This window comes from Ovis aries, chromosome 16 (assembly GCF_016772045.2).
Source record: "Ovis aries strain OAR_USU_Benz2616 breed Rambouillet chromosome 16, ARS-UI_Ramb_v3.0, whole genome shotgun sequence".
NCBI classification, from domain to species: domain Eukaryota; kingdom Metazoa; phylum Chordata; class Mammalia; order Artiodactyla; family Bovidae; genus Ovis; species Ovis aries.
Genome location: NC_056069.1, coordinates 5,917,384 through 5,940,984, shown reverse-complemented (window position 1 = coordinate 5,940,984; position 23,601 = coordinate 5,917,384). Strand labels below are relative to the sequence as shown.

Below are 23,601 nucleotides of genomic sequence, written 5' to 3'. Positions count from 1 at the left end.
TTCTCTCTGCATGCCCCCATCTTCTCAAAGAAGCCTGATGAACATTCTCGCAAGTCTGTGACCCTTGGCAATGACTGCAAGAGCCTTCATGTTTAAAAAAAAAAAAAAATTTCCAGGCGATTCTTTTTTTTTTTTTTCAGGCGATTCTTTCAGTCTTTCTCCATTCCTCTCTCCCTCCCTGCTCTCTCCTCTCATTCTCTCTCAAGGTACAATTGCTATGAGCTGATCTCCCCAGCTCAGATTTGAGCTGTGAGGTCACAAGCTGTTCCACCTCCTCGAAGGCACTGGGAATAAGGGTCAGATGCATCTTTGTCATCCCCATGGTTACTTCTGCCGTGGGTGATATCCTGGAGGGGGCGCCTGGCCATTGTTTATCAGCCTTATGCTCTCTGAAATGAACTGGGAATTTTCTGACTTCAAGCTCCAGTTCCCTAGCCTCAATTTCCATCCTGAGCTCCAGACTAGTTACATCCAAGCGTGGCCAGACTGCCTCCTCCCCCAGCCACCTCTCCCATGGTGCCCGCATGCCCTCCACTCAACGTGTTCCCCACTGTCCAGTCCCCCATCTCCTATCCAGTCAGCCAAGCCAAGCACCCAGAAGCTCCTGATGGAGCCCCTGATTCTCCAACCAGGAACAAGTCCTGGCAGTTCACCTCTGTAACAGCCCACCTGGATGCCTGAGTGCCCCTGCACCTGACGCTCAGACCGTCAGACTCCTCTCAGTCACCACCAGCCTCCTCCTTAGACTGTGGCATCAACCATCACCCCAGTAGAAACATCCTCCACGCAGCCCAGGGGAAGCTCTCAGACCCAGAGAGATGTTATGGGGAGGGAGGTGAGAGGGGGGTTCATGTTTGGGAACGCATGTAAGAATTAAAGATTTTAAAATTTAAAAAATAAAAAACAAACAAAAAAAAAAAAGGAAGTGAAAAGCTGGTCAGATGGATGCTCGCAGCTTTACAAAAGCAAACAAATTTGCTCCATTCCTTCCATTTTGTTCCAAGCGGCAGGGCCCTCCCCCCACACCAGTGCTGACAAAGGACTGACCCCGAATCCCAGCACCCTTTTTTCCCACCGCCAGGACCAAATGAGTCAAGTTGTGGGGGGCTGGGGGACGGGCTTCCATAGGCCCTGATCCCTGATGAACTACTCATTTTTTCCTGGCTGACTCATTTCTGTTCTAACCCATAGTTACCTATGGCAGGCTGCGTGGATGAACAGACAGTCCCGGCCACTTGCTAGTGGGGGAGCAGGTTGCATTGCTGCTCTGAGCTAAAGATCCTCTTGAAAAAAAAAATGGGATTATATCAGCCTCTCAGGGACCCATGGGCCTCATGATATGGTATGATGTTTACCATATGATAAAACAGCCACATCACCAGAAGTTGCCAACAAAGAGGAAACAAAAATTAAACAACGTGGTCCCAACGCCACTGCTGATGACACAGCCACAGATGACATTGAGACATTTCTTTCCTCTATATACTTGCGGTTTTTTCATAATTCCAATCATAGAAAACATACAATTTTAATCTCTGCTTTTTTCACTCAACCTCCTCTATAATAAGTATCTGCCCAAATTATCACATGTCTTCATAACCATCACTTTAAATGATTGCTAAATAAGGATTAATTCCATCAAAAACTGTAACACTCTATTTGGTAAAATGAGCAAAATTTTTAAATGCTTCTAATTTTTTTCTGATTATTGTAATAAGTCATGCTCTTGTAGAATTGGGAATGTAAAAGAAAGAAGAAAATATCTCACGAGCCCGTATTTCAGAGTAAACTACTCGCCCCGCAAAAGTGGTTCTTAAAAAATTGTTGAACTACTTCATCCTACGCATGTGGTCTTACATATGGAATCATGAGGAAGTTGCTGGAAACCTAGCATTGTTTCCAATGCTTTGAGTTGACAAATAACACTGCAGTAAACACCTGTGCTCATGAATCTGGACGTATTTCTGATGATCTCTGCTGCTAGGAGGACAGGTCAGCTTCACTCCCTGGCCTGGTCCCCCTACACTGTGTACCAAGACACTCCCACCCTCCTCTCATGGCTACCTGCTGGCTCTTGCAGGTAGGTACCTGCATGCATTTCAGGCCAGGTCCAAGTTCACTGGGCCCATGCTTTGTGCCAGACACTAAAGCCATAGTCAGAAATAAAAGCAATCCTTGCCCTCTAAGAGGGGGTCAACATCCAGGGAAGTCCAACATGCTGGGGGATGTACACAGAGGTGCCATGCTCCCTCCCAGGCTCACACACCCAGCTGCTGTAATACAGATTCAGCAGGGAGAAAGACAAGGACAGGAGCAGACCAGCATACATACTCCAATCCCCAGACAAGCAACCAAGGACTGTTTTCGCGTCCAAAGCTCCTGAGCCACAGTTGACACGAAATAGCTGCTATTAGTCATGTACTTCATCTGCTTTGCATGTATTCTGTACGTCATCCTCACAGTAACCTTCTGGTATCTCCCTTTAATAAGTGAAGTTTACAGACTTGCTTGTACTTCCCAAGTGGCTCAGTGGTAAAGATTATTCACCCGCCAATGCAGGAGACGTGGATTTGATCCCTGGGTCAGGAAGCTCTCCTGGAGAAGGAAACGGCTACCCACTCCAGCATTCTTGCCTGGGAAATTCCATGGACAGAGGAACTTGGTGGGCTACAGTCTATGGGGCTGGAAAGAATCAGGCATGACTTAGCAACTAAACAACAACAACTGCCTTGCTTGTGGCCACATGGCTGGTATGAGGCGGAAACAAGAGCTCAAGCCCAGCCAGACTGCTCCAGCATCCTTCTACAGAACCACTTATTCTACTGCCTCCATGGCAGATTTTGCCTCCAAAACATTTTTCAGGTCTCTAATCCACTCACCATCCTTCTCAAAGCCACTACTGGTGTTTGAACATGGACAAATGCAGTAGCCCAGCAGTCTCCGCATATTCCCTCTTGCCCACTACACTCTGTTAATCATGTAAAAGCCAGTCTGCTTTTTCCAAAAACCAACTGTAATCATGTCCTTCCTTTACCTGAAGTCCTTCTAGGGTATCTTCATAAAAACCCAAATTCCTCCTTACAGCATATGAGGCCTAGGATTGTCTGCCCTCTGCCTGTTTCTCCTGCCTCCTCTCTGCCTGCTCCCCACCCCTCTCCCAGAGCCCAGATTCACTGCCCTTATGCCTATTCAGTGTTGGGTCCAACTCCCCTCCAGCCTCAGGGCCCTAAGTCCTACGTGACTTCCCCATGGTGCTTTCCTGAGGTGCCTCCGTACATCTTTGCAGAGCAGGTCTCATGGCTCCCTCATGCAATTCATCACAGTGATATATACTCCTCAGTTCTCCTAGTGACCCCTCCACCAAGAAACAGAAACTCAATCATCTAGTTTTCACCACTAAGTCAACTTTTCTCTCCCTTCGTCATTTTTGTACTCGTTGCAATCAGCCACTGTCTACAATTTATGTTTCTTTACACGTTTCCATCACATTTCCTGGAGACTGTGATGGAAAGGCAGAGAGACAGGGACCGGAGGTAAAAGAAGAAATGAGAGACATTTAACAGTTATCAAACTGTCTGAACATGTCGGGGCAGGAGAAAGGCCAATTCCTCCTCAAAAGGCGGAGTTTTGTTATTTGACTAGACTCAGTGACTCGTGTGCAGTCTTCCTGTTACACCATCACGACACTGACCGTAAATTCGGCGATTTTCGGCACCCGGAACTTCCCTTTGTTCTTCTGTTCAGGCTGATATTCTGTTCTTGTCTTCACGATCACCTAAAATGATCAACCAGTGTTAGCACACATAAATACTTGGAAGAGTTTTCTCTTCCTTTTTTTTTTTTTTAGTAACTAGAATTTACTATATATTGCATAAAGATCAGAAAACACACACTTCCTCAAACACACACAAGAAAGTTAAAAATTCAAATCATCCATAATATTTTCCCATTCCAGCAGAGACAACCATAGGTCACAATTCCGGTCACACCTTTTCAGATGTTTTTACATGCATATATATGTATTATATTGTATTTATGAGCATATTCAAAAGCAGAGACATTACTTTGCCAACAAAGGTCCATCTAGTCAAGGCTATGGTTTTTCCAGTGGTCATGTATGGATGTGAGAGTTGGACTCTGAAGAAAGCTGAGTGCTGAAGAATTGATGCTTTTGAACTGTGGTGTTGGAAAAGACTCTTGAGAGTCCCTTGGACTGCAAGGAGATCCAACCAGTCCATTCTAAAGGAGATCAGTCCTGAGTGTTCTTTGGAAGGAATCATGCTAAAGCTGAAACTCCAGTACTTTGGCCACCTCATGTGAAGAGCTGACTCATTGGAAAAGACTCTGATGCTGGGAGGGACGAGGGGCAGGAGGAGAAGGGGACGACAGAGGATGAGATGGCTGGATGGCATCACCGACTCGATGGACGTGAGTTTGAGTGACTCCGGGAGATAGTGATGGACAGGGAGGCCTTGAGTGCTGCAGTTCATGGGGTTGCAAAGAGTCAGACACGACTGAGCGACTGAACGGAACTGAACTGAACTGATTAGCTATTTATACAAATATATTTTTGTGAAATGGACTGGCACTTCATTTTATCACACAACACTACACTAACATTTTTTCCCATGTAGACAAATGTATGATTTTAGTTTGCCTTTTGATGTCCCTTTATGTTTCATTGTATGTGTTACTACAGTTACTCTAACCATTATTGACTGTTGAACATGTAGGGTGTTTCCACAGTTTGGATGATCTAAGCAAGTTATGATGAACATCTTGTAGCTAAACTTTTGCACATATACTTAATTCTAGTTTAATTTGGAGACTTCCACGAAGCAAAATATAAAGGTCTATTGAATCTATTGTACCATCTTATTTTTCTGAAGTCTGAATATTTTGCAGAGGTGGCTAACATCTTTTCAAGATAAGCTGTCAACCTGCCAAGACATTTATGGAACTTCATCCCACAGTGTAGGCAAAGTGGAAGGAAAAAGGAACTTGACAGATAATCAATAACTATTGCTGAGTGCCACGGTGTCATGGGGGACACAGGAGCTGTCTGAGCCTTGAGGTCTCACCTGGAAAGTAAGGACAATGATCATAATCATAACCCCTATTTAACAAGATTGTTTTGAGAGTTAAATGAGATGATAATGGGCAAAATTTTTGGAATAGTTTATTATATGCCAGGGCTAGATCAAGCTCTCCATATACCTTATCCACAAACCACTACTATTTCCATTCTCCTGAAAGGGAAACTGAAGCAGAGGACTGCCAAGTCATACTTGGTATCCAAGGTAACACAGCTCAAAGGAAGCAATCTGCTAACTATCATCAGTCTTCCCATTAGAGCTTAAACTAACTGAATTTTCACTGAAAACTTTCACCCCAAGTTTTCCTAGAAATGACAGTCAAGTGTATGGACTCCTGCAAGAATTCTATGAAGAATGCTCTTTAGGGTCTCTGAGGCATATTGTGGACAAAATACAGCTCATAAGGAAGGGGTAGGGGAGGAACTTCCATGATTGAACATCTCCTGTGTGGCACTTAAATATGTTGGTTAGGGAGGATCTGGGTCCCAGCCCATGGAAAATACCACTCCCTCCCTGATACACAGAATTCATTTGCAGATGTAAATTCTGGTGCTGTGCTCCCCCTCTCTCAATTCTGCTCCTCCAAACAACAAAAAGCGATCCCTGGCTTTCTTAAACTAAGAAATGATACAGTCAAACAAGGGTGAGGGGTTTGGGGCGAAAATGGGGTTAGGGAATGTTCAATTCTTTTCCATCTCCTGCTCTAAAGAAGAAGAAAACAGAAGCCCCCTTGCCACAAGTAAAAAAATATCCCTCATGCTTTGCAAATGTACTGTACGGCAGACACTGAGCACTTGACAGGCGCTCTCTCACTTAATTCTGTGTTGTGGGGCAAATACTGACATTGTCAATATTGTAGGGAGATGAAAGATTGCACAATATGTTTGAATCCCAACTCTAGCGCTGAGCGTTCTGTGTCTTAGTTTTCTCATCCATTAAGTGGGAAATAACCATAACTACCTGGTTGAATTTTTAGGAGGCTTATATGAGTCAATATAAGTCAAGCACTCACATCGTTTATTCAATAATAAATGTTTTTTGAAACACTGCCTCTGAGTGCTGCCAAATGTTTTTCCAGTAGATGTCTGAAGCAGATGTAGCTTGGGCCTGGCTTGCACATGTCAACCTGTATCCAGCCCTTACAGAACAACACAAGGATTTCTCAAGAGTGATGCTCTTCAAGCATGGTCTAAAAAGGGAGGCTTTCAAGGATGAATACAGTTTTCCTGAGAGAACAAGCTAAGACATTTTCTGCAAAGTGAACCACATGGTTTAAGAAACTAAAGTGTGAAGCAGCATGTAGCCACGGTGTTTGGATGCTTTGGTGTCACATGAACTTCAATGTATAAGTAAGAACTGAGAGCTAATATAACTACAAGCGCAAACGCAAAAGCACAACTCATAGGCTGTGCTGTGTGCTTAGTCGCTCAGTCGTGTCCGACCCTTGGCAACCCCGTGGACTGTAGCCCACCAGGCTCCTCTGTCCATGGGGATTCTCCAGGTAAGAATACTGGAGTGGGTCACCATGCCCTCCTCCAGAGGATCTTCCCAACCCAGGGATTGAACCTAGGTCTCCTACATGCAGGCAGATTCTTTACCATCTGAGCCACCAGGGAAGCCCAGGAATACTGGAATGGGTAGCCTATCCTTCCCCAAGTGACTAAGCACAGCACATCACATCCCTTTTCCTGGGGATCTTCCTGATCCAGGAATCAAACTGGGGTCTCCTGCATGGCAGGTGGATTCTTTACCAGCTGAGCTACCAGGGAAACCCTCTAGAGATGGCTGTGTGGCCTCCACAGGCTAGCTGTTTCTATTAGAAACTCACAATATTCTAGGAAGGGCCAAATGAAATATGCTGGCGTTTTGTGAACTTAAAAGATGTTCTACAAAATGTAATCATTAAAAATTGTTGGGATAGTACTAGATCAACTGGCAGGCTATGAAATGTATAGAATATTTAGATGTCTGGTCATTTTTTAAAATATTTGCAAACTGGGAGTTATAATTTCTTCTCCCAATTCTTCATGTTATATGTGTGTACATGCCTGATGTGTGCATGTATATATAAACATATTATAATACAGCTCAGCATCTATTTCTAAGCTTAGTAAATTTCCTGGTCAGTGTGCTATGTAACCCATAAAACTTGGGGCAATAACTGCCTTTGCCTTTTATGCTAGACAGCATTCTAAGATAGTCCCCAAACTTCCCAGCCTATGCCCACCCCCATATAATCTCCTTCCTCAACAGTGTGGACAGGACCCATGAATATGATGGCACAGTCACTCCCACGAGTATGCTATGCTATCTAAAACTCCATCAGAGCAGACTGGAGGGAGATGCTCCTTCTGGCCTTCAAGTGAGTCAACATGTTGGAGAGGGCTATGCAGCCAATGCCTGAGGGTGGACTCTGGGAGCTGAAAATGACCCGGGCCAATAGTAAGGTCATGCAGGAAAATGGCACTTCAGTCCTACAACCACAAGAACTGAATTCTGCCAATAACTGGCATGAGCTTGGAAAAGGACCCCAAGCATCAGGTAAAATGCAGCCCAGCTGAAACCTTGACTTCAGAACTGTGAGACCCTCCTGAGCAGACAACCCACCTAAATTGTGACTGGACTTCTGACCTATAAAAACCTGTGAGGTTTCTGACCTGTGAGGTGATAAATTTGTGTTGTTTTGAGGTACTAAAGCTTTGGTAACTGGTTACATAAAAATAGAAAAACCAAAATTCCTCCCCACATTGTCAAATCCATCTCAACCATCTCTTAACTAGACTTGTTCATTTCTAGATCCTTAGCCATCAGACTCATCTCAAGCATCACACATCAAACGTCAAGAAGCATTTGCTACTTGGTCTTCTCCTCTGCCCTTCTATTTTATAGACATCTTTCTCAAAACATCTCAAAGAGTTCTAGACCATTTATATCATTCCATTTAATTTAAAAGACCTCATGCAGCAGTCAACATGTTGAGACAGGGACAAAGCTAAACAAATATTACTGCTGAAATGAGACAATGAATAACCATTACAGGCATATCATTCTGCTATAAATGCCATAATAAATATTTTGTGGTTGTTTCTCTAGTATCCATTCCCTTCTTCAATCAAAAGCCCCCAATCCTCCTTTCAAGAGCCCTGTCCTATGCAACAGCCATGTGGTTTGGTGGAACTGTTGCCTTCCTTGAGGACAAGGATGGTCCCTAATTAAGTTAGGCCTATCAGAACATACTGTTCTATTGATCACAAAATTTGATTGACTCAGAGATGCAAGTTATCCAATTTGGATCAAAGTATATGAGGTGGTTGGGAACATGGAGCCGACGGAGTCTATTCAGCGGGGTTCCAGACCGAGCAATGGAGCAGGTAAATGAGCTCAACGAGAAGGGCAACAAGGCCCTGAGTGCTGGCAACATTGACAATGCGTTACAGTGCTACTCCGAAGCCATTAAGTTAGACCCCCAGAACCCCATGCTCTACAGCAATCGCAGAGCTGCCTATGCCAAGAAAGGAGACCACCAGAAGGCATATGAGGATGGCTGCAAAACCGTTGACCTAAAGCCTGACTGGGGCAAGGGCTATTCATGAAAAGCAGTGGCTCTTGAATTCTTAAACCGATTTGAAGAAGCCAAGCAAACCTATGAGGAGGGTTTAAAACATGAAGCAAACAATCCTCAGTTCAAAGAAGGTTTACAGAGTATGGAGGCCCAGTTGGCAGAAAGGAAATTCATGAACCCTTTCAACATGCCTAATCTGTACCAGAAGTTGGAGAGTGATCCCAGGACCAAGACTCTGCCCGCAGATCCTACCTACTGGGAACTGATCAAGCAGCTGCAGAACAAGCCTTCTGACCTGGGCATGAAACCGCAAGGTCCCTGGATCATGACTACTCTTAGCTTCCTGCTCAGAGTTGATCTGGGCAGTATGGACGAAGAGGAGGAAGTTGCAACACCTCCGCCACCACCTCCTCCCAAAAAGGAGACAAAACCAGAGCCAATGGAAGAAGATCTTCCAGAGAATAAGAAGCAGGGGCTGAAAGGAAAAGAGCGGGGAATGAAGCCTATAAGAAGAAGGACTTTGACACAGCCTTGAAGCACTATGACAGAGCCAAGGACCTGGATCTCACCAATATGACTTACATAACCAACCAAGCAGCCGTGTACTTCGAAAAGGGTGACTATGGCCAATGCAGGGAGCTTTGTGAGAAGGCCATTGAAGGGGGCGAGAAAACCGAGAAGACTACTGACAGATTGCCAAAGCTTATGCACGAACTGGCAACTCTTATTTCAAAGAAGAAAAGTACAAGGATGCCATCCATTTCTATAACAAGTCTCTGGCAGAGCACCGAACCCCAAATGTGCTCAAGAAATGCCAACAGGCAGAGAAAATCTTGAAGGAGCAAGAGCGGCTGGCCTACAGAAATCCTGACCTGGCCCTGGAGGAGAAGAGCAAAGGCAATGAGTGTTTTCAGAAAGAGGACTACCCCCAGGCCATGAAGCTCTACATGGAAGCCATCAAACAGAACCCCAGAGATGCCAAACTGCATAGCAACCGAGCTGCCTGCTACACCAAGCTCCTGGAGTTTCAGCTGGCGCTCAAGGACTGTGAGGAGTGTATCCAGCTGGAGCCAACCTTCATCAAGGGTTATACACAGAAAGCAGCCGCACTGGAGGCAATGAAGGACTACTTGAAAGCCATGGATGTCTACCAGAAAGCACTCGACCTGGACTCAACTATAAGGAGGCCACAGATGGTCACCAGCGCTGCATGATGGCCCAGTACAACCGACATGGCAGCCCCGAAGATGTGAAGTGGCGGGCCATGGCCGACCGGAGGCGCAGCAAATAATGAGTGACCCAGCCATGCGGCTCATCCTGGAGCAGATGCAGAAGGACCCACAGGCGCTCAGCAAACACTTAAAGAATCCTGTGATAGCACAGAAGATCCAGAAGCTGAGGGATGTGAGTCTGATAGCCATCCGGTGATGACTTGCTCATCATCCCCTTCCCTTCGCCCCCATGTGGAAAGAGGAGCTGGGACCACAGCACGCAGCACGGAGCAGAAGGAGGAGAAGGGGAGACAAGCGAACAGCGTATCTTATGTTTCTACAGACCTAGATGGAAGATTCAGAGACATACTTGTGAATTCGTGCAGCTGCTGCCTCTGGGCCCTCCCAGCACACGCATGGTCCTTCCCCTGCCCCCGAGTCGCTGTCTCAACTGCTCTCCCATAGTTGGTTATTTTTTATTTGGGGCAGTGGGCTTGTATGGGGAGGGGAGGGTGTTCTTCCCAACCTCAGGTTCCAACTGTCTTCATTCACATTGTTAACTCCACGTCCTCTTCTCCAATAAAACAAGCCAGTCAGGCATGGTTATTAAAAAAAAAAGTATATGAGGCAATACTGACTGGGAACTTGGGGGAAGAAGCCTCCTTGCTCCTTATGAGTGTTCCCTAAAGAGCATGGTCTTCCTCTGGATTGTATATGAGGACCTCATTCTGAAACAGTTGATGCATTTGTTGCTACTATGAGGAGGAGCCAGGATGAGGTCAAAGGCAGCATATAAAAGAGGACAGAGTCAAGAGGAGCCTGGAGAAATGGAAGTGAGCCCTGATGACATCCTGGATCATACCTTGCCTGAAACCAGACCCACACTGAACCCTGCAGTCATGGGGCAGGGGTAGAGGAGTCAAATCTTACTCTATGGGCCTTAATCCAATTTATGCTGGGTTTTCTGATATTTGGTGTGAAAAGCTTTCTATCTGATACAAGTGTGTTCCAAGAACATGAACTGAAAAGCTATTAGAATTTAGTAAGATGGCCAAGAACTAAAATTTTCCAGGCAAGAGTACTGGAGTGGGGTGCTACTGCCTTCTCTGTTATATGATCTAAACAAATATATATACTATATATGTACACTATATATAGTACATACTATATAATACTATATATATAGTATCCCAACTACCATTTTGGAGAAGGCTCTTGCCTGGAAAATCCAATAGACAGAGGAGCCTGGTAGGCTGTGGTCCATGGGGTCGCAAAGAGTCGGACACGACTGAGCGACTTCCCTTTCACTTTTCACTTTCATGCATTGGAGAAGGAAATGGCAACCCACTCCAGTGTTCTTGCCTGGAAAATCCCAGGGATGGGGGAGCCTGGTGGGCTGCCGTCTATGGGGTCGCACAGAGTCGGACACAACTGAAGCGACTTAGCAGAGCAGAGCAGAACTACCATTTACAGAAATAGGAGGGATGCTGATTTTAGTAGAGTTGGGGTCATAGCCCTCCACGTCCTGCTTTGCCCTGAACACCTAAGCAATGTTGCTTATGCTCTGAATGAGTTTCTAATGAAAACACTTCTTTTGGCTTCAGAACACTTCCCAAACCACCAGGTTCAAAGTAGGCCAACAGACAAAGGGGCCCCTGACCCCATGTCTATCCTCAGTCATCTGCTCCTCCCTTTAGCTAAGCCATACTTTCTCCAAAAGCAGCCCAGCCAATATTTTACCTTTGCTTCCCTGGGGGCTCAGATGGTAAAGCATCTGTCTACGATGCGGGAGACCCAGGTTTGATCCCTGGGTTGGGAAGATCCCTTGGAGAAGGAAATGGCAATCCACTCCAGTACTACTGCCTGGAAAATCCCATGGACATAGGAGCCTGGTAGGCTACAGTCCGCGGGGACTCGCAAAGAGCCAGACATGACTGAGTGACTTCACGTTCACGTTCCCAAGGAAATATTAGCTTATTTGAACCCCTTCTCCACATCAAAAGCAGGTCTTTGCTATTTGCCTGGAACAAATGGGCAGTCCTCTGGACTGGTCATTTTCAACCTCTCAGTTATATTTGACTCCTCCCAGGCCCATGGTCCTCTTCCTGCTCACTGACCATCCCTCCTCAGTTTCCTTCTCAAGTCCCACCCACTCTGCTTAACCTCTCAGCATTAGAATCTCACAGGGTTAGGCCACAGGATACTTCTTTCCTACAAATTCCTTCTGAAGGTTCTTACTCCTATCACTTCAAGCTCCATCTTTATTCTCATAAGTCTCAAATTTACATCTCCAAGTCAGACCCTATGCAGCATTCAGATTACCCTACTGGATGTTTGCCTCAGCATTCAGATTACCCTACTGGGTGTTTGCCCTTGGACAGACACACCTGAATTTATCATGTCCACAGCAAAGTTCTTGGGTTCCCTGACTCACCTGCCCCAACCATCTTGCCCTTGACATTCTCTTTCATGTGTAATCCCTAGATAAGAAAAATAGCAGCATGATAAGCCATGTTTATGTCAAGTCATATACAGGAGTCTCTCATGATCCCTCCCTTCCCTTCAGTCTCCAAATCTATCCCACCACCACTAGTCTCTGCTGCCTCAAAACTTTCTCTCAAATAAACCCATTTGTCCAGTTATACTGCCCTAGTCCAGAGCATCATCCTCTCGCCACGAACATTTGCTCTGACCATCTTCCTTGCTTCCATCCTTGCCTCCCAAAATCCAAATAAAAAGAGCTTTCCAGACTAAGAGAGCATCAGCCAGCAAACATTCAGAAGACATCCAGGAGGCTGGACCTGGGAGGACCACAGAGATGTAGCTTTGAGTGGACTGGGAACAGAGTGGGTGAAGTGAGGGAAACCGAGGCTCTGCATGCCTTGCCTTGCATATTAAAGATGAACTCAAGAGCAGTGAGGAGCTAAGGAAGGTTTATAAACCAGGTAATGGCTTTCCAGGCAGACATTACAATTAGAGGAGAAGCCTCTGGTGCAATGGAGGTACACTGGAGAGATGCAGAGAGCAAGAAAAAACAGCCCTACAGTTACTGGAATCAACCAGCTATTGGGCATGTCATGAAGCGTGGTGTGCTGTTCCCGTGGACTGCCACCAGAAACAGAGCCTTTCTATAAAAGGAGACATAGTAACAGTGACTTTTTTTAGTACTATGAAGGAGAAAGCATAAGAAATGTTAGCCAATCATTATTAATTGTACCTTGGAGGAATCAGCTTGCTTATGCAAAGAAAGAGAGAAGAGAGAAAACAAATTTGGTAAAAAGGTTCTATTTTCTGCAGTTGAAAAAAAAATGGAGCAAAATGGAGCTCTGAGCTGCTTGATTAATAACTGAAATGTAATGAAAAAGTAGGGAGGGGGGAAAGAAAAATTCTTTCTACTTGTTTTTATTAAAAGTAGGATTTTATAGATACTTGGAAGAATGAAACTCCTGGTTTTCAAATATCATTTTGAATTTAGGCAAAGAAATAAATTTGCTTTCTTTTCATATCAATACATCAGTCCCTATTGTTCTGTTGACAGTTGATACGAAGAACATAATTTAACATAATTGGCATTGTGAAAATGGGATAAATTATTCATCCCGAAAGGACCCCTTGTCTGGATATATTCCCCCTTTGCTGGCAAGGCCACATAATACATGGTGGTTCAGATGGCGCAAAGTACAGATCATAAAAATTTAAAATACTACTTCCCAGGATTATCAATAGTGAAGAGGTTCCCACATGAAGAGGCCCTAGGATTGGCAGGGACAATAAATAAAAGTGCAGAAGTGCTGACAAGGAGCATAATTGTATTTTTATGAGCTGGACTGGCACAGGCCAGAAATAGATCTAAGCTGTGCCTTTCAGCTCATTCTTGCAGTAAAGAGAGAAGTTAGGAGCAGGACAATGAACGGCTAGCCTCTGAGCACCTCCTGTGTGCCAGACATAGTGCTACTCATGTGTACTCACAAAGTCTCATACCCTCTCCCCCACTTAGAGATCCTCTCTGACCTTCACATCTCTCCTTTAAGATCATTATTATGCCCATCTTTCAGATGAGGAAATTTAGCCTCAGAGACTTCAGTCACTTGCCTATGATCAAATGACAGGTAAGTGGCTGAGCTGGAAGAACTGAAGAATATGATGCTCTTTTCTATAATTTTTAAGGTACCTGCTATGTGCCCGGCACTGTACCAAAAGCTTTATATCCTATATCTCAGACAATCCTTTCAATCACTTTGAGGAAGGAGAGAGTATCCCCATTTTACAAGAGTCGGAGTCTTGGGGAGCAGAAATGACTGCACAACCTCACATAACCACTAATGGGCTGACTCAAGGCTTGAGCCTGGGCTTCTGGCTCAGATCAATTGCCACTAGTAAGGTCATCATTCAAAAATCGTAGCACTCAAACTCGAATCCTGTGGCACCTGATGCTCTATAAATGCTATTGAATGAATGCCCTGAGTGAATCCTGCACCTAAAGAGACGAGGTGAAGCTACCCTAGTGGGGCCTGGGTGCATATCTGGGAACTTTCTCCCACTTACCACCTCACTCCTCAACTCACACTCCATCTCCTTGGGTTTGAGTCTCTCCCTGGGCCCTTGAAGTTTGGTACTAGGCCCAGAACACAAGTAAGATACCGGTGTTCAAAGAACTTTAGTGGTAGTATTGTCCAATCCCACCAATCCACAGATGGGATCATGGGAGCCCAGAAAGGGGGAGGGATTCGCTGCAGGTCACACAGCCAAGATTCTAGTACGGACCCGCTGACTCCCAGGCCAGGGCTCTTTCCTGTGTGCTCAAATCTCTTTTCCTTGCTGGGCCTTTGATTTCTCAGGGTAGAATGGAATATTGGCCAGGAAGCCTGCATATGGATGGACTAGCCCAGTGAGTCTATGACTCTTCAACTCTGTGACAAGGCATATAGCTGGGGAAGATGAGGGACTCTTCATTGGTGCTACAGGGACTGCCAGCTCCTGCTCTGAGCAGAGGCTTGTTGCCTGGGCTGGAGTCCCTACAGCGAGGTCCATAGCTCTGCCATCCAGACCCATCCTCTACAGGGCAGAAGCTCAGCCCACCTCACTGTTCAACCCTTCTTGCACCCGTGTGCACTCCAGGAACTATGGAACTGAATTGATGATGATGATGGTAACAACAATCATAACAAGCTTGCATTAAGCACCTACCCTATGCCAGGTACTGTGATAGACATTCGACATTGCATTTTCTCATTTTACCCTTTAAACACTTCTTAAAGGAAGATACTACTGTCCTCATTTTAATAAGAAAACAGAGGGACAGAGTGGTTAGGAAACTTGCCCAGGGTCACACAGTAAGTAGGTGGTAGAATTAGGATTTGTAACAATGCCAACTGCATTGTTACAATGCATGTGTCTCTGTATAGGCCACCCTTTGCTTGCAGGGACATTGGCTCACTAGCTCACTGTCTCTCTGTGCGTGAACATAAGCAAGTAAGGCACTTCAGCTCTCTGAGATTGCTTCACCATCTGTGAAACGGAGGTGATTTATTTAAAAATATATAAAATTTGATACATCCTCATGGTAAAAAAATAAGTATGAAACTTGTAGAATTATATATATACACACACAGAGTCTTCAAATGGGCCCCAACCACCCCATCTGCAGTCCCCAACCACCCCATCCATAGTCCCTAACCATTCGATGGGTTTTGTGTGTCTTTTCAAGACTGTTTTATAAGAATGAAACATACACCCATATTTCCACAAATGGGACTCCATGCCACATTCTTCAAAGTTGTTTTAAAGGAGCAGTGTGTCTGTTGCTTTTTCCACATTAGCACAAACACAAGCAAATCTGTCTCATCCTTATAACAATTGCTTACTTTTCCTCATCCATGCACTATGGTTTATTTAACCACTTCAATCTCATAGAACATTTGTTTAACCACTCCAGTCGCCACATACATATATGGCTTTGCAGATTCAAAAAATATATCCATAGGATAAATTTCTGGTGCCAGTAGCAACATACCAATCAAATGGGATATACAGTTTTAATTTATAAGCAACGTCCAAATACCCTCTAAAAACCACTGCATCAAATTATATAACCAAGCAGAGTGCAACAAGAAGATCTGCTTTCCCCTAGCGTTAGCAACACTGGGCATTATCACTTTATTTATTTATTTATTGCCAATCAGATATGTAAGATGCTATGTTCCATTTAAAATTCTTATGTTTTAAATTATAAAGAATTTTTAAGCTGCTTATTGGTCACTTTCTGTCTATTTGTTGGAATCACCTAGTCCGAGCCTCTGCCCCAATTTGGGATGATGCACAATCTGCCTCTTGTGAGCCCCTGAAGAGCAGAACAAGGGGGCTCTATCAGCCTGGAATCTGCAGGGATATGCATTTTCTGCTTCCCAGGGAGAGGCTGATGGTCCCCTGATCCTGTGTATCAGGAAGAAAAATAAATCCTCTGGTGAAGCCACGACAAAGACCAAGAAGGCATTCAGGACCAGTGACAGGAGCAATGTCTCCTTTGCTCCTCTCTTTCCAGATCTGCTCCATCGAACCCTGAACCTCTACCACTGAAACCCCATCCTTCTCAGCAAGTTTTACTTTTATAGTCATCCTCCAAAAATGTCACTTTTGGGAGACACAGTCTGAATATCCAAGGAGAGAAAGGAAACTGTCAATGAGCCCCATGTTTGTGTCATTAGACAATTTTCACTTGTTTCCTCACAGTAACCCTGTTAGGTAGCTATTATGCTCATTTCACAGAAAGGAAAAAAAAAAAAAAAAAAGGTCCAGAGATACCAAGCAACTTGCCTAAAGCCACACAGTACATGAATAGTTTAGCTGAGATTTGAATACAAGTCTCTAGGACAACAAAGCACATGTGGTCTACCACACAAAATGTGAATGTGCCGAACATTAATAATCGATCTTTTAAGGTCTGCATTCCTTTCCTCCCACAGGCAGGTGAGCCAACCTCCTGCGGGACGTGTAAAGATTTAGTAATCAGTAGAAAGGAAAGGATCAAACTGCCTAGAGCCTCGCAGCTGGCTTTGCTGAATACATGATTCATCTGGGCCTTTGCCAAGGAGGGCTGTGCCTCTCTGGCTTGCTTTCAGGGGAATAACCATCCTTTAGCTGGCATTTCCCAGACTCCTGGGTGCAGATCTTGGTTGCCCTGTTTTCTTTTGGTATGTCCTAGGATAGTATTTTAGTTCTCTGAGCCTGTTTTCATATGGACATAGTGGTCATGACCTCATAGAGGAGTTGTGCCGTTATCTGGGTCACTTAAATAAACCAAAGGCACATCCTGGAATTTGGTATCTACAGACTGATGTCCCAGCTTCTCAAGAGCTTGCTACCATGGCCTGGAGAGAGCTACCAAACTGCTTAGATTTAAATGGATTAACTAAGCCTACCTTTACACTAGGCAAGGGGCCGGGGTCTCATTCAGCCATCATTTCTGGTTTCCCACCACATGCCAGACCAAGGCTACAAAGATGAGACAGAGCCAGGACCCTCAGGCCTGGTGGGAAAAGCTCCTCAGGGCTGACCCAGCACTGTCATAATCAATCCGTCCATCTCCCCATTTCTGTTGCCAATCACAAACACAGCAGAGACTTTCTAGTCGATCTCCTGCCCTCCACTCTTCTCTTCTCCGACTCATGGAGGGGAGGGTGCAGCTAGAAACCCAGGAGCCTCAATCTGGGGGAAATTTCTCTGGTGCTGGCTCATTTGGGAGATGGATTGCAAGAAAGGAGGAAGAAGAGAACAGGCCGTAGGGTAGCCCACAGCAGCCAGGGGAATCTTCCTAAAATAGAAATCTGATTCTGTTACTTGACTTCTTTAAACCCCTTCCAAAAATGTACCATGTGAACTGGCATCCCACTGCACCTCGCATGCCACATCACCCCCAACTCAGTGCACCCAGGCAACTCGACTCTGACTGTCCTTCTTCTCCCCTCGGGGCCTATCCGCATGCTGACCCTCTGCCTCTACCTCCCTCGCCACCCCCAACCCTCCAGCTCTCAGCCAGGGTTGCTTCTTCAGAAGGGCCTTCCCTGACCACTGTTCCACCATAATTAAGCCCTCTTAAGTCTTAGCCTTTACAATCTAGCATCTTACTCTTTCCTTAATAGCCCTTCTTGCAAGCTGCATCTCTGAACTTCTATTTGTGAGCTGGCCTGTTTGAAGACCCCCTTTCCCATTGGGACTAGAAGCTCCATGAAAGTAATGACCATGCCTGACTTTTCCTGGCTGTGTATGTATAGCCTAACGGGGTGCCCAGCACATAGAAGGTGCCCCATAGAAACGGTGGATGAGTGGATGAAAAATGAGTTCCTTCCAGCATAGTAAGTGTCACCTTAGCTATAATTATGAGTGGCCAGGGAGGGTGTCCAGGAGAGCTGCCATCTGAACTGGGTTTCGAGCTGGCATGACCACTGGCTTATCAGACAGGAAAAGGGACAAGCAGGGCATTCTGGGCAGAAGGAATGGCATGGGCAAGGAGGAGGGAGCAAGAAACACCCTGGAGAGTATGGAAAATTCCAGGGCTGGTTTTTCAACCTCAGCACTGTGGACATTTTGGGCAGGACAATTCTTCAGGGGTGGCATTTTGTGCATTGTCATGCATTTACCAGCATTTCTGGCCCAAAGCAGCACCCCCACCTATTGTCACAACCGAAAAGGGTTTCCAGACACAGCCAAATGTCCCTCCACAAGGGAGGGGAGTCACCCCTGGCTGAGAACAATGGCTCAAGGTAGTTCTGCCATGCTCGTGTTCAGGTACAAAGTGAGAAGTGGTAGGAATGGAAGCCAGTGGAGCAGGTGAGGGAGGACCTGGAGTGTCAAGGGCAGGATTTGAGGACTGCACGCTGTGGGGAGGACTGCGCCCTGTGGGGAGCACTGGAAATGCTTTCCAAGGGAGAAGGACTGATCACAGCTGGAGGACTGATCCGAGTGATAGAAGAGGCGGGGGAACAGACACAAGGCCTCCTCTCCTAAGGCAGGCACAACTCCTCCAGCACTGGGGACGGAGGGAGCATTGGAGGCTGTGATGCTCTCTTTCCAGGATGGCCCCAGGCCTTACCTGCAGGCCCAAGAGAGCGCAACAAGGACCCTCAGCCAGGGATGAAGGGATGTAGATTCTGAAGAAGCACTGCCTGGGGTGGGAAGTTTCTCGTTATTGAAGGCAGCAAGGTGCAGAAGGGGAAACCGAGGTGTCAGGGGCACTGGGCTTCCAAACTCAGCTCTTCCACTCTCTCTGTGAAGCTTGAGCATGTCTATTGACCCAAGCCTCAGTTTCCCCACCAGTGAAATGGGTGCACTAATACCCACCTCATAGGGTTGCTGGGAAGATTAACTGAAACCATAGCTGTGAATGCCCTGCATGGCCCATTTCTAGCCCAGAGCAAGGGCTTCAGACATACTCATCCTCTCCACTTAGCCTCCAAAACCTTTCCCCCAGAAGCTCACATTCCATACTAAGAGCATTCAGTGGACAAATCTAGAAATAATTGTCAGTATTACATGCCAAAGCACACTCTGTATTTTACGTTTTCAGGAAGAAAACTCATAATATTGGGGTCTAATATACGCCTCTCTGATAACCTTTTCAGCTTTAAACCCTCACCATCTGGCTGGACCTAATGAGAGGGCTGACAAATGTGTCAGAACTCGCCTCACCCTCTCTAAAGCCCTGTCAGGTGGAGTGCTCCCTCTACCCACGAGGAGGCTGAGGCTGGGCCAGCTGGCCCCCTATTCCTGCTGAGCACTGCCTGGGCTCTGGGTCTTCTAGGAGGCTTAACAACTCTGGGATTTGGGAAGTGACTTTACCACCATGCCTGAGTTTCATCATCTTTAAAAACTGGATTAAAGGAGCAACTCCTTTATTAGATCCTATTAACTACTGAAAGGATGAAAGGAAATTCTGTGTCTGTGTGTATGTGTGTACTTCTGACTTAAAGTCTACCATAAGTAGCACATGAAAATGATAGTTATTATTCTCGTATGGCTAGTTTCGTGCCAGGCACTGTATATATAAGGCCAAATCTAACACTGCCCCGACCATTATGAAGTAGGTGTGACCCCCCTCACTTCACGGAGGACACTGAGGTCCACCTGGTATGAAGACTCTGTTAAGGACACCTGCCAAAGTCGGCGAGGTGCCCCCGGGGGATGTGTCCACTCAGGGATTTTCACCCTCCAAGATGCACTGGTTTCCTTTTCCATGCATGCAAGTCCACGATGTATTTATCTTCAGGCTTTGGGACAGTTTTTTGGCACATCTGGACTGGCTCAGTGGTTATCAGGCACATTTCCTGTCACAAGGAGAGAAAGAAGTCCTTGGAGGTGGGGAATGGGGTGAGGAGTAAGGGGTGACAGAGACCACGATATCTCTGGATGGCCCGCAGGTGTGTGTAGAGCTGAGGGGAGAGGTAACCTCACCACAGTCCCTTTTCCTTGCATGCCTCTCAGGGACGTAAAGATCCTTGAGACTAAAGGGGAAAGATTCTTCCTAAAACTTCGCAAAACCTTGAGCAAATATCCCCTCTGCTTCTCCTCAATTTCCACTAAATCTGCGATCAAATTCCAGCATCGCCACTTACTCCTCTGTGAGCTTGGATAAATCGCCAAATTTCTCTGATCCTCCTCCACCTTTTGCCTGCAGACGTGGACGGATGTACAATCCCTGGGCAACATGGCTCTAGCACAGTGGTTCTCAACCTTGGCGGCACACAGGAGTCCACCTGGGAAGGTTTAGTTAATAGTGATGCTTGGGTCTCACCCCCCAGAGATCCTGATATAATTGTTCTGGGGTGTGGCCTAGGTATCAAGACTTTCAAAGGTTCCCCAGTTAACCCTAATATACAGTCACAAACTGAGAACCTCTGCTCTACAGGTAACTAATACCCAATTAATATTACTCCTTCACAGTAACAGTGTTAACTGCCTATTAGCAAATCTTATCTTCAAAAGGCCTTATCAGTCGCTCAGGATGGCTCCGTGATTCTTTATTTCTGGAACCCCTATGCATATTTTCATATTGACAACCTCTGCACTTTCAAAACAGATGACTCAACCCGCAGCCAATCAGCCAGGCCCTTTATCTAGCTTTGGCTTCTCTTCTGTTCATTGGATAGAGCCAATTGGTTAAGACACACAATGCCTTCCTGGAGATGCCAATGAGAAAATCAAACAAATGGAATGATCCATTGTTCACTCTTCAGCTAGGGAACTTCATCATTTGCCTCCTAATCTATCTCTTATGGCATGCAAAAGCTCACATTCTAAAACCCCAAGTTCTCTCAGAGGGATCTGAATATCACTTCTCCCACCTGTGCTCATAGAATGACTCTCCCACTTTTGTATAAACGCTCACCTCCATTCTTCATGGACTCCTCCCACGTCAGGAGATGTGCCATCAGCCAGTCACTCATTTCCAGCCACGCCTCCCAAAAAACACTCTATTCCAGTCATGCTATTTCCCCAAAGCTCTCCATGCTTTGCACATTTGTGCCCTTTGCCTTAAATGCCTTTCCCTCCAGTGGCCTCCAATTTCAAATGTTCCCCTCTGCAGCTGACCTAACCTGTCCTCCCAGTTCCCTCTCTGCCACAACAGAATTTAGTTGTTTCCATCCCAGTGATCTCACAATCTTCGTAACGCTCAGGCATTGCTTTTACCATGATGCTTTATATTAATTTAAGTCTCATATTGATGAGGGATTTTGTAATGTGTGTTTTTATAACTAACTTCCAGGGTAGGAACAGGGCTTTAGCAGGTGCAAACTAAATGCTTGTTGGACTGCATCCAATTCTCTGACCTCAGATTTGTAGCAGTCAATTTTTAAAAGACCTTCCCCAAATAATCAAGACCATTTTCTTTTTGTTCAAATCTGGAAGCTTATTAGTATTCATCCACTATGATAAAACTTTTTAAAAGAAAGGTTAATTTTTTTGCCTACATATGTGAACAAAATCATGAACAAGCACTTACCATAAACCTGAAACAACACAAGAGGTGTCATGTCTCTAGAAGGAATACCTACATTTTACAAGAAGGGGAACGTATTTGGCTGATAAGGGAAGGAAAGGGTTTGAGGGAGGTGGAATTTTCTTGCTGCTTTATTTCCTGAGATGAGGGGAGCACGGGGAGCACGGGGGCTGCTGATGAGAACCAGAGCACCTGCTTTACCTTTTCCGGAGCAGGCAGCTGTAAGTGATTAACCTCCAGGGGCGTGATGAGAGGGACGGTCTGGAAGCCGTCCTCAACTGAAGGTGGTTTGGCTCCCTTCTCACTGGGGTTACTGTTCAGCTTCACCATTCTGATGCCTTTCTTCCCAGACCTAAGACAAGCAGTAGAATTCTAGTTATAGTGGGGAGAGAGGCAGGAAAGAGAGGGCTGACGACAGAGAAGACAGCGCTGCCCTCAACAGCTCCACTCTGGCGGCTTCAGTGTAGACACCATCATCGGTCTTCCGCTAGATTTCCTGACATGATCCCTATTATCCAGGAAAACTTCTTTAATCATCAAGAAATGCCACCTGCCTATGGCACTCACCAGCTTTCAAATTTGAGAAACTCAAGGAAAATCCCAGTCTTATACACAAAATATACAACCTTAAAAATATAGCCAAGACACAGAGCTAACATAATCACATAATCTCAGTGGAAAGCTAATTCTTAGTGAAAAAATAAATCCTATTATTCTGGGTCATCCTGCAGTATGATAAATTTCACCTTACCATCTTGATTGCTATTTTATTATATTGTGTTTCCCCCCATTAATCTCCCTAAAATACAATAAATACATTCAATGCCTCTATGTGTAGTATACCCTTTTACACAATATGTAGGTTGTACAGGAGATACAATTTCTTAAAACAAAAAAGGACTGGCTTGAACCTGATCCTGATTCAGCCATGGAATGCCTCCATTTCCTCAATAGCAAAGGGCCATTTTTTTTTTTTTTGGTTCCACGGAAAGTTAGCAACCCCCGTATTGCAAGATTGCCAACTAAATAAACAAATCACATTTATTTCTTTCCAGCTCCCTTGGAAGTCAAACGGTGTTCCCACCCCACCCCCAGAAGCCCAATACAACTGAATTCTTCTTGTCAATCCTGCTGACTGGAACATTATTAGACAAAATAGGGTTGTTGTGGGGGTGAAAGGGATGGGCAAGGGTTGGAGGATACTGGGGAGTGGTTATAGCAAAAACAAATGCCTACTTACTGTGCAGCACTCTCAGGGGTCAGAGCAGATTCAAACCAGTTTGAAGAGGAGGACGGCCGGGAGTCCTGCCTCCTCAGCCGGAGCTTGTGGTGCTGAAAGGACAGCGCCTTGCGTGCGTCTGGATTGGGAGCTTCTGAGAGCGAGGCGCCAGCGAGCGGGCTCCTGGCAGCTGTCTGCCCGCTTGCTCGTTCGCTCGCTCGCTCGCGCCCCCTCCCACCGGGAAACGGGCTCCCACACCATCTGTCATCTGGCACCACCTGCTGTTTCTCATGCATGGCCACAACCACAGCATGGGACAAAATGGTTTCAAGAAAGTGGGAGGGATTCTGGCCATTAAAAAAAGAAAGAAAGAAATTAATAGGCACCGTCTTATTATACAAGCAATCCTTGAGCCTTTAGAAAAACTGGAGGAGGCGGCATACTCATTAAGAAAAGGGACCACGCCGAAGATTTTCCAGGACAATATTATGAAAGACAGAATTGTTCAGGACTTAACTCCG

At 45.6% G+C, this 23,601-nt stretch overlaps 1 protein-coding gene and 1 pseudogene across 1 annotated transcript in view; one reads left to right on the top strand and one right to left on the bottom strand.

Annotated features, from left to right (window-relative positions):
• NSG2 (neuronal vesicle trafficking associated 2) overlaps positions 1-23,234 on the bottom strand; it is an 80,038-nt gene extending 56,804 nt beyond the window's left edge. Inside the window, exons 1-3 of the mRNA XM_042233680.2 lie at positions 23,102-23,234; positions 22,063-22,213; positions 3,692-3,775 (exon numbers count right to left, since the gene is read on the bottom strand). Coding sequence (XP_042089614.1) covers positions 3,692-3,775; positions 22,063-22,191 — 213 coding nt within the window. The 5' untranslated portion in view covers positions 22,192-22,213; positions 23,102-23,234. The remainder of the gene's footprint in view (positions 1-3,691; positions 3,776-22,062; positions 22,214-23,101) is intronic.
• Positions 8,425-10,155, top strand: LOC105606100 (stress-induced-phosphoprotein 1-like; annotated as a pseudogene).
• Positions 23,235-23,601: the final 367 nt, after the last annotated feature.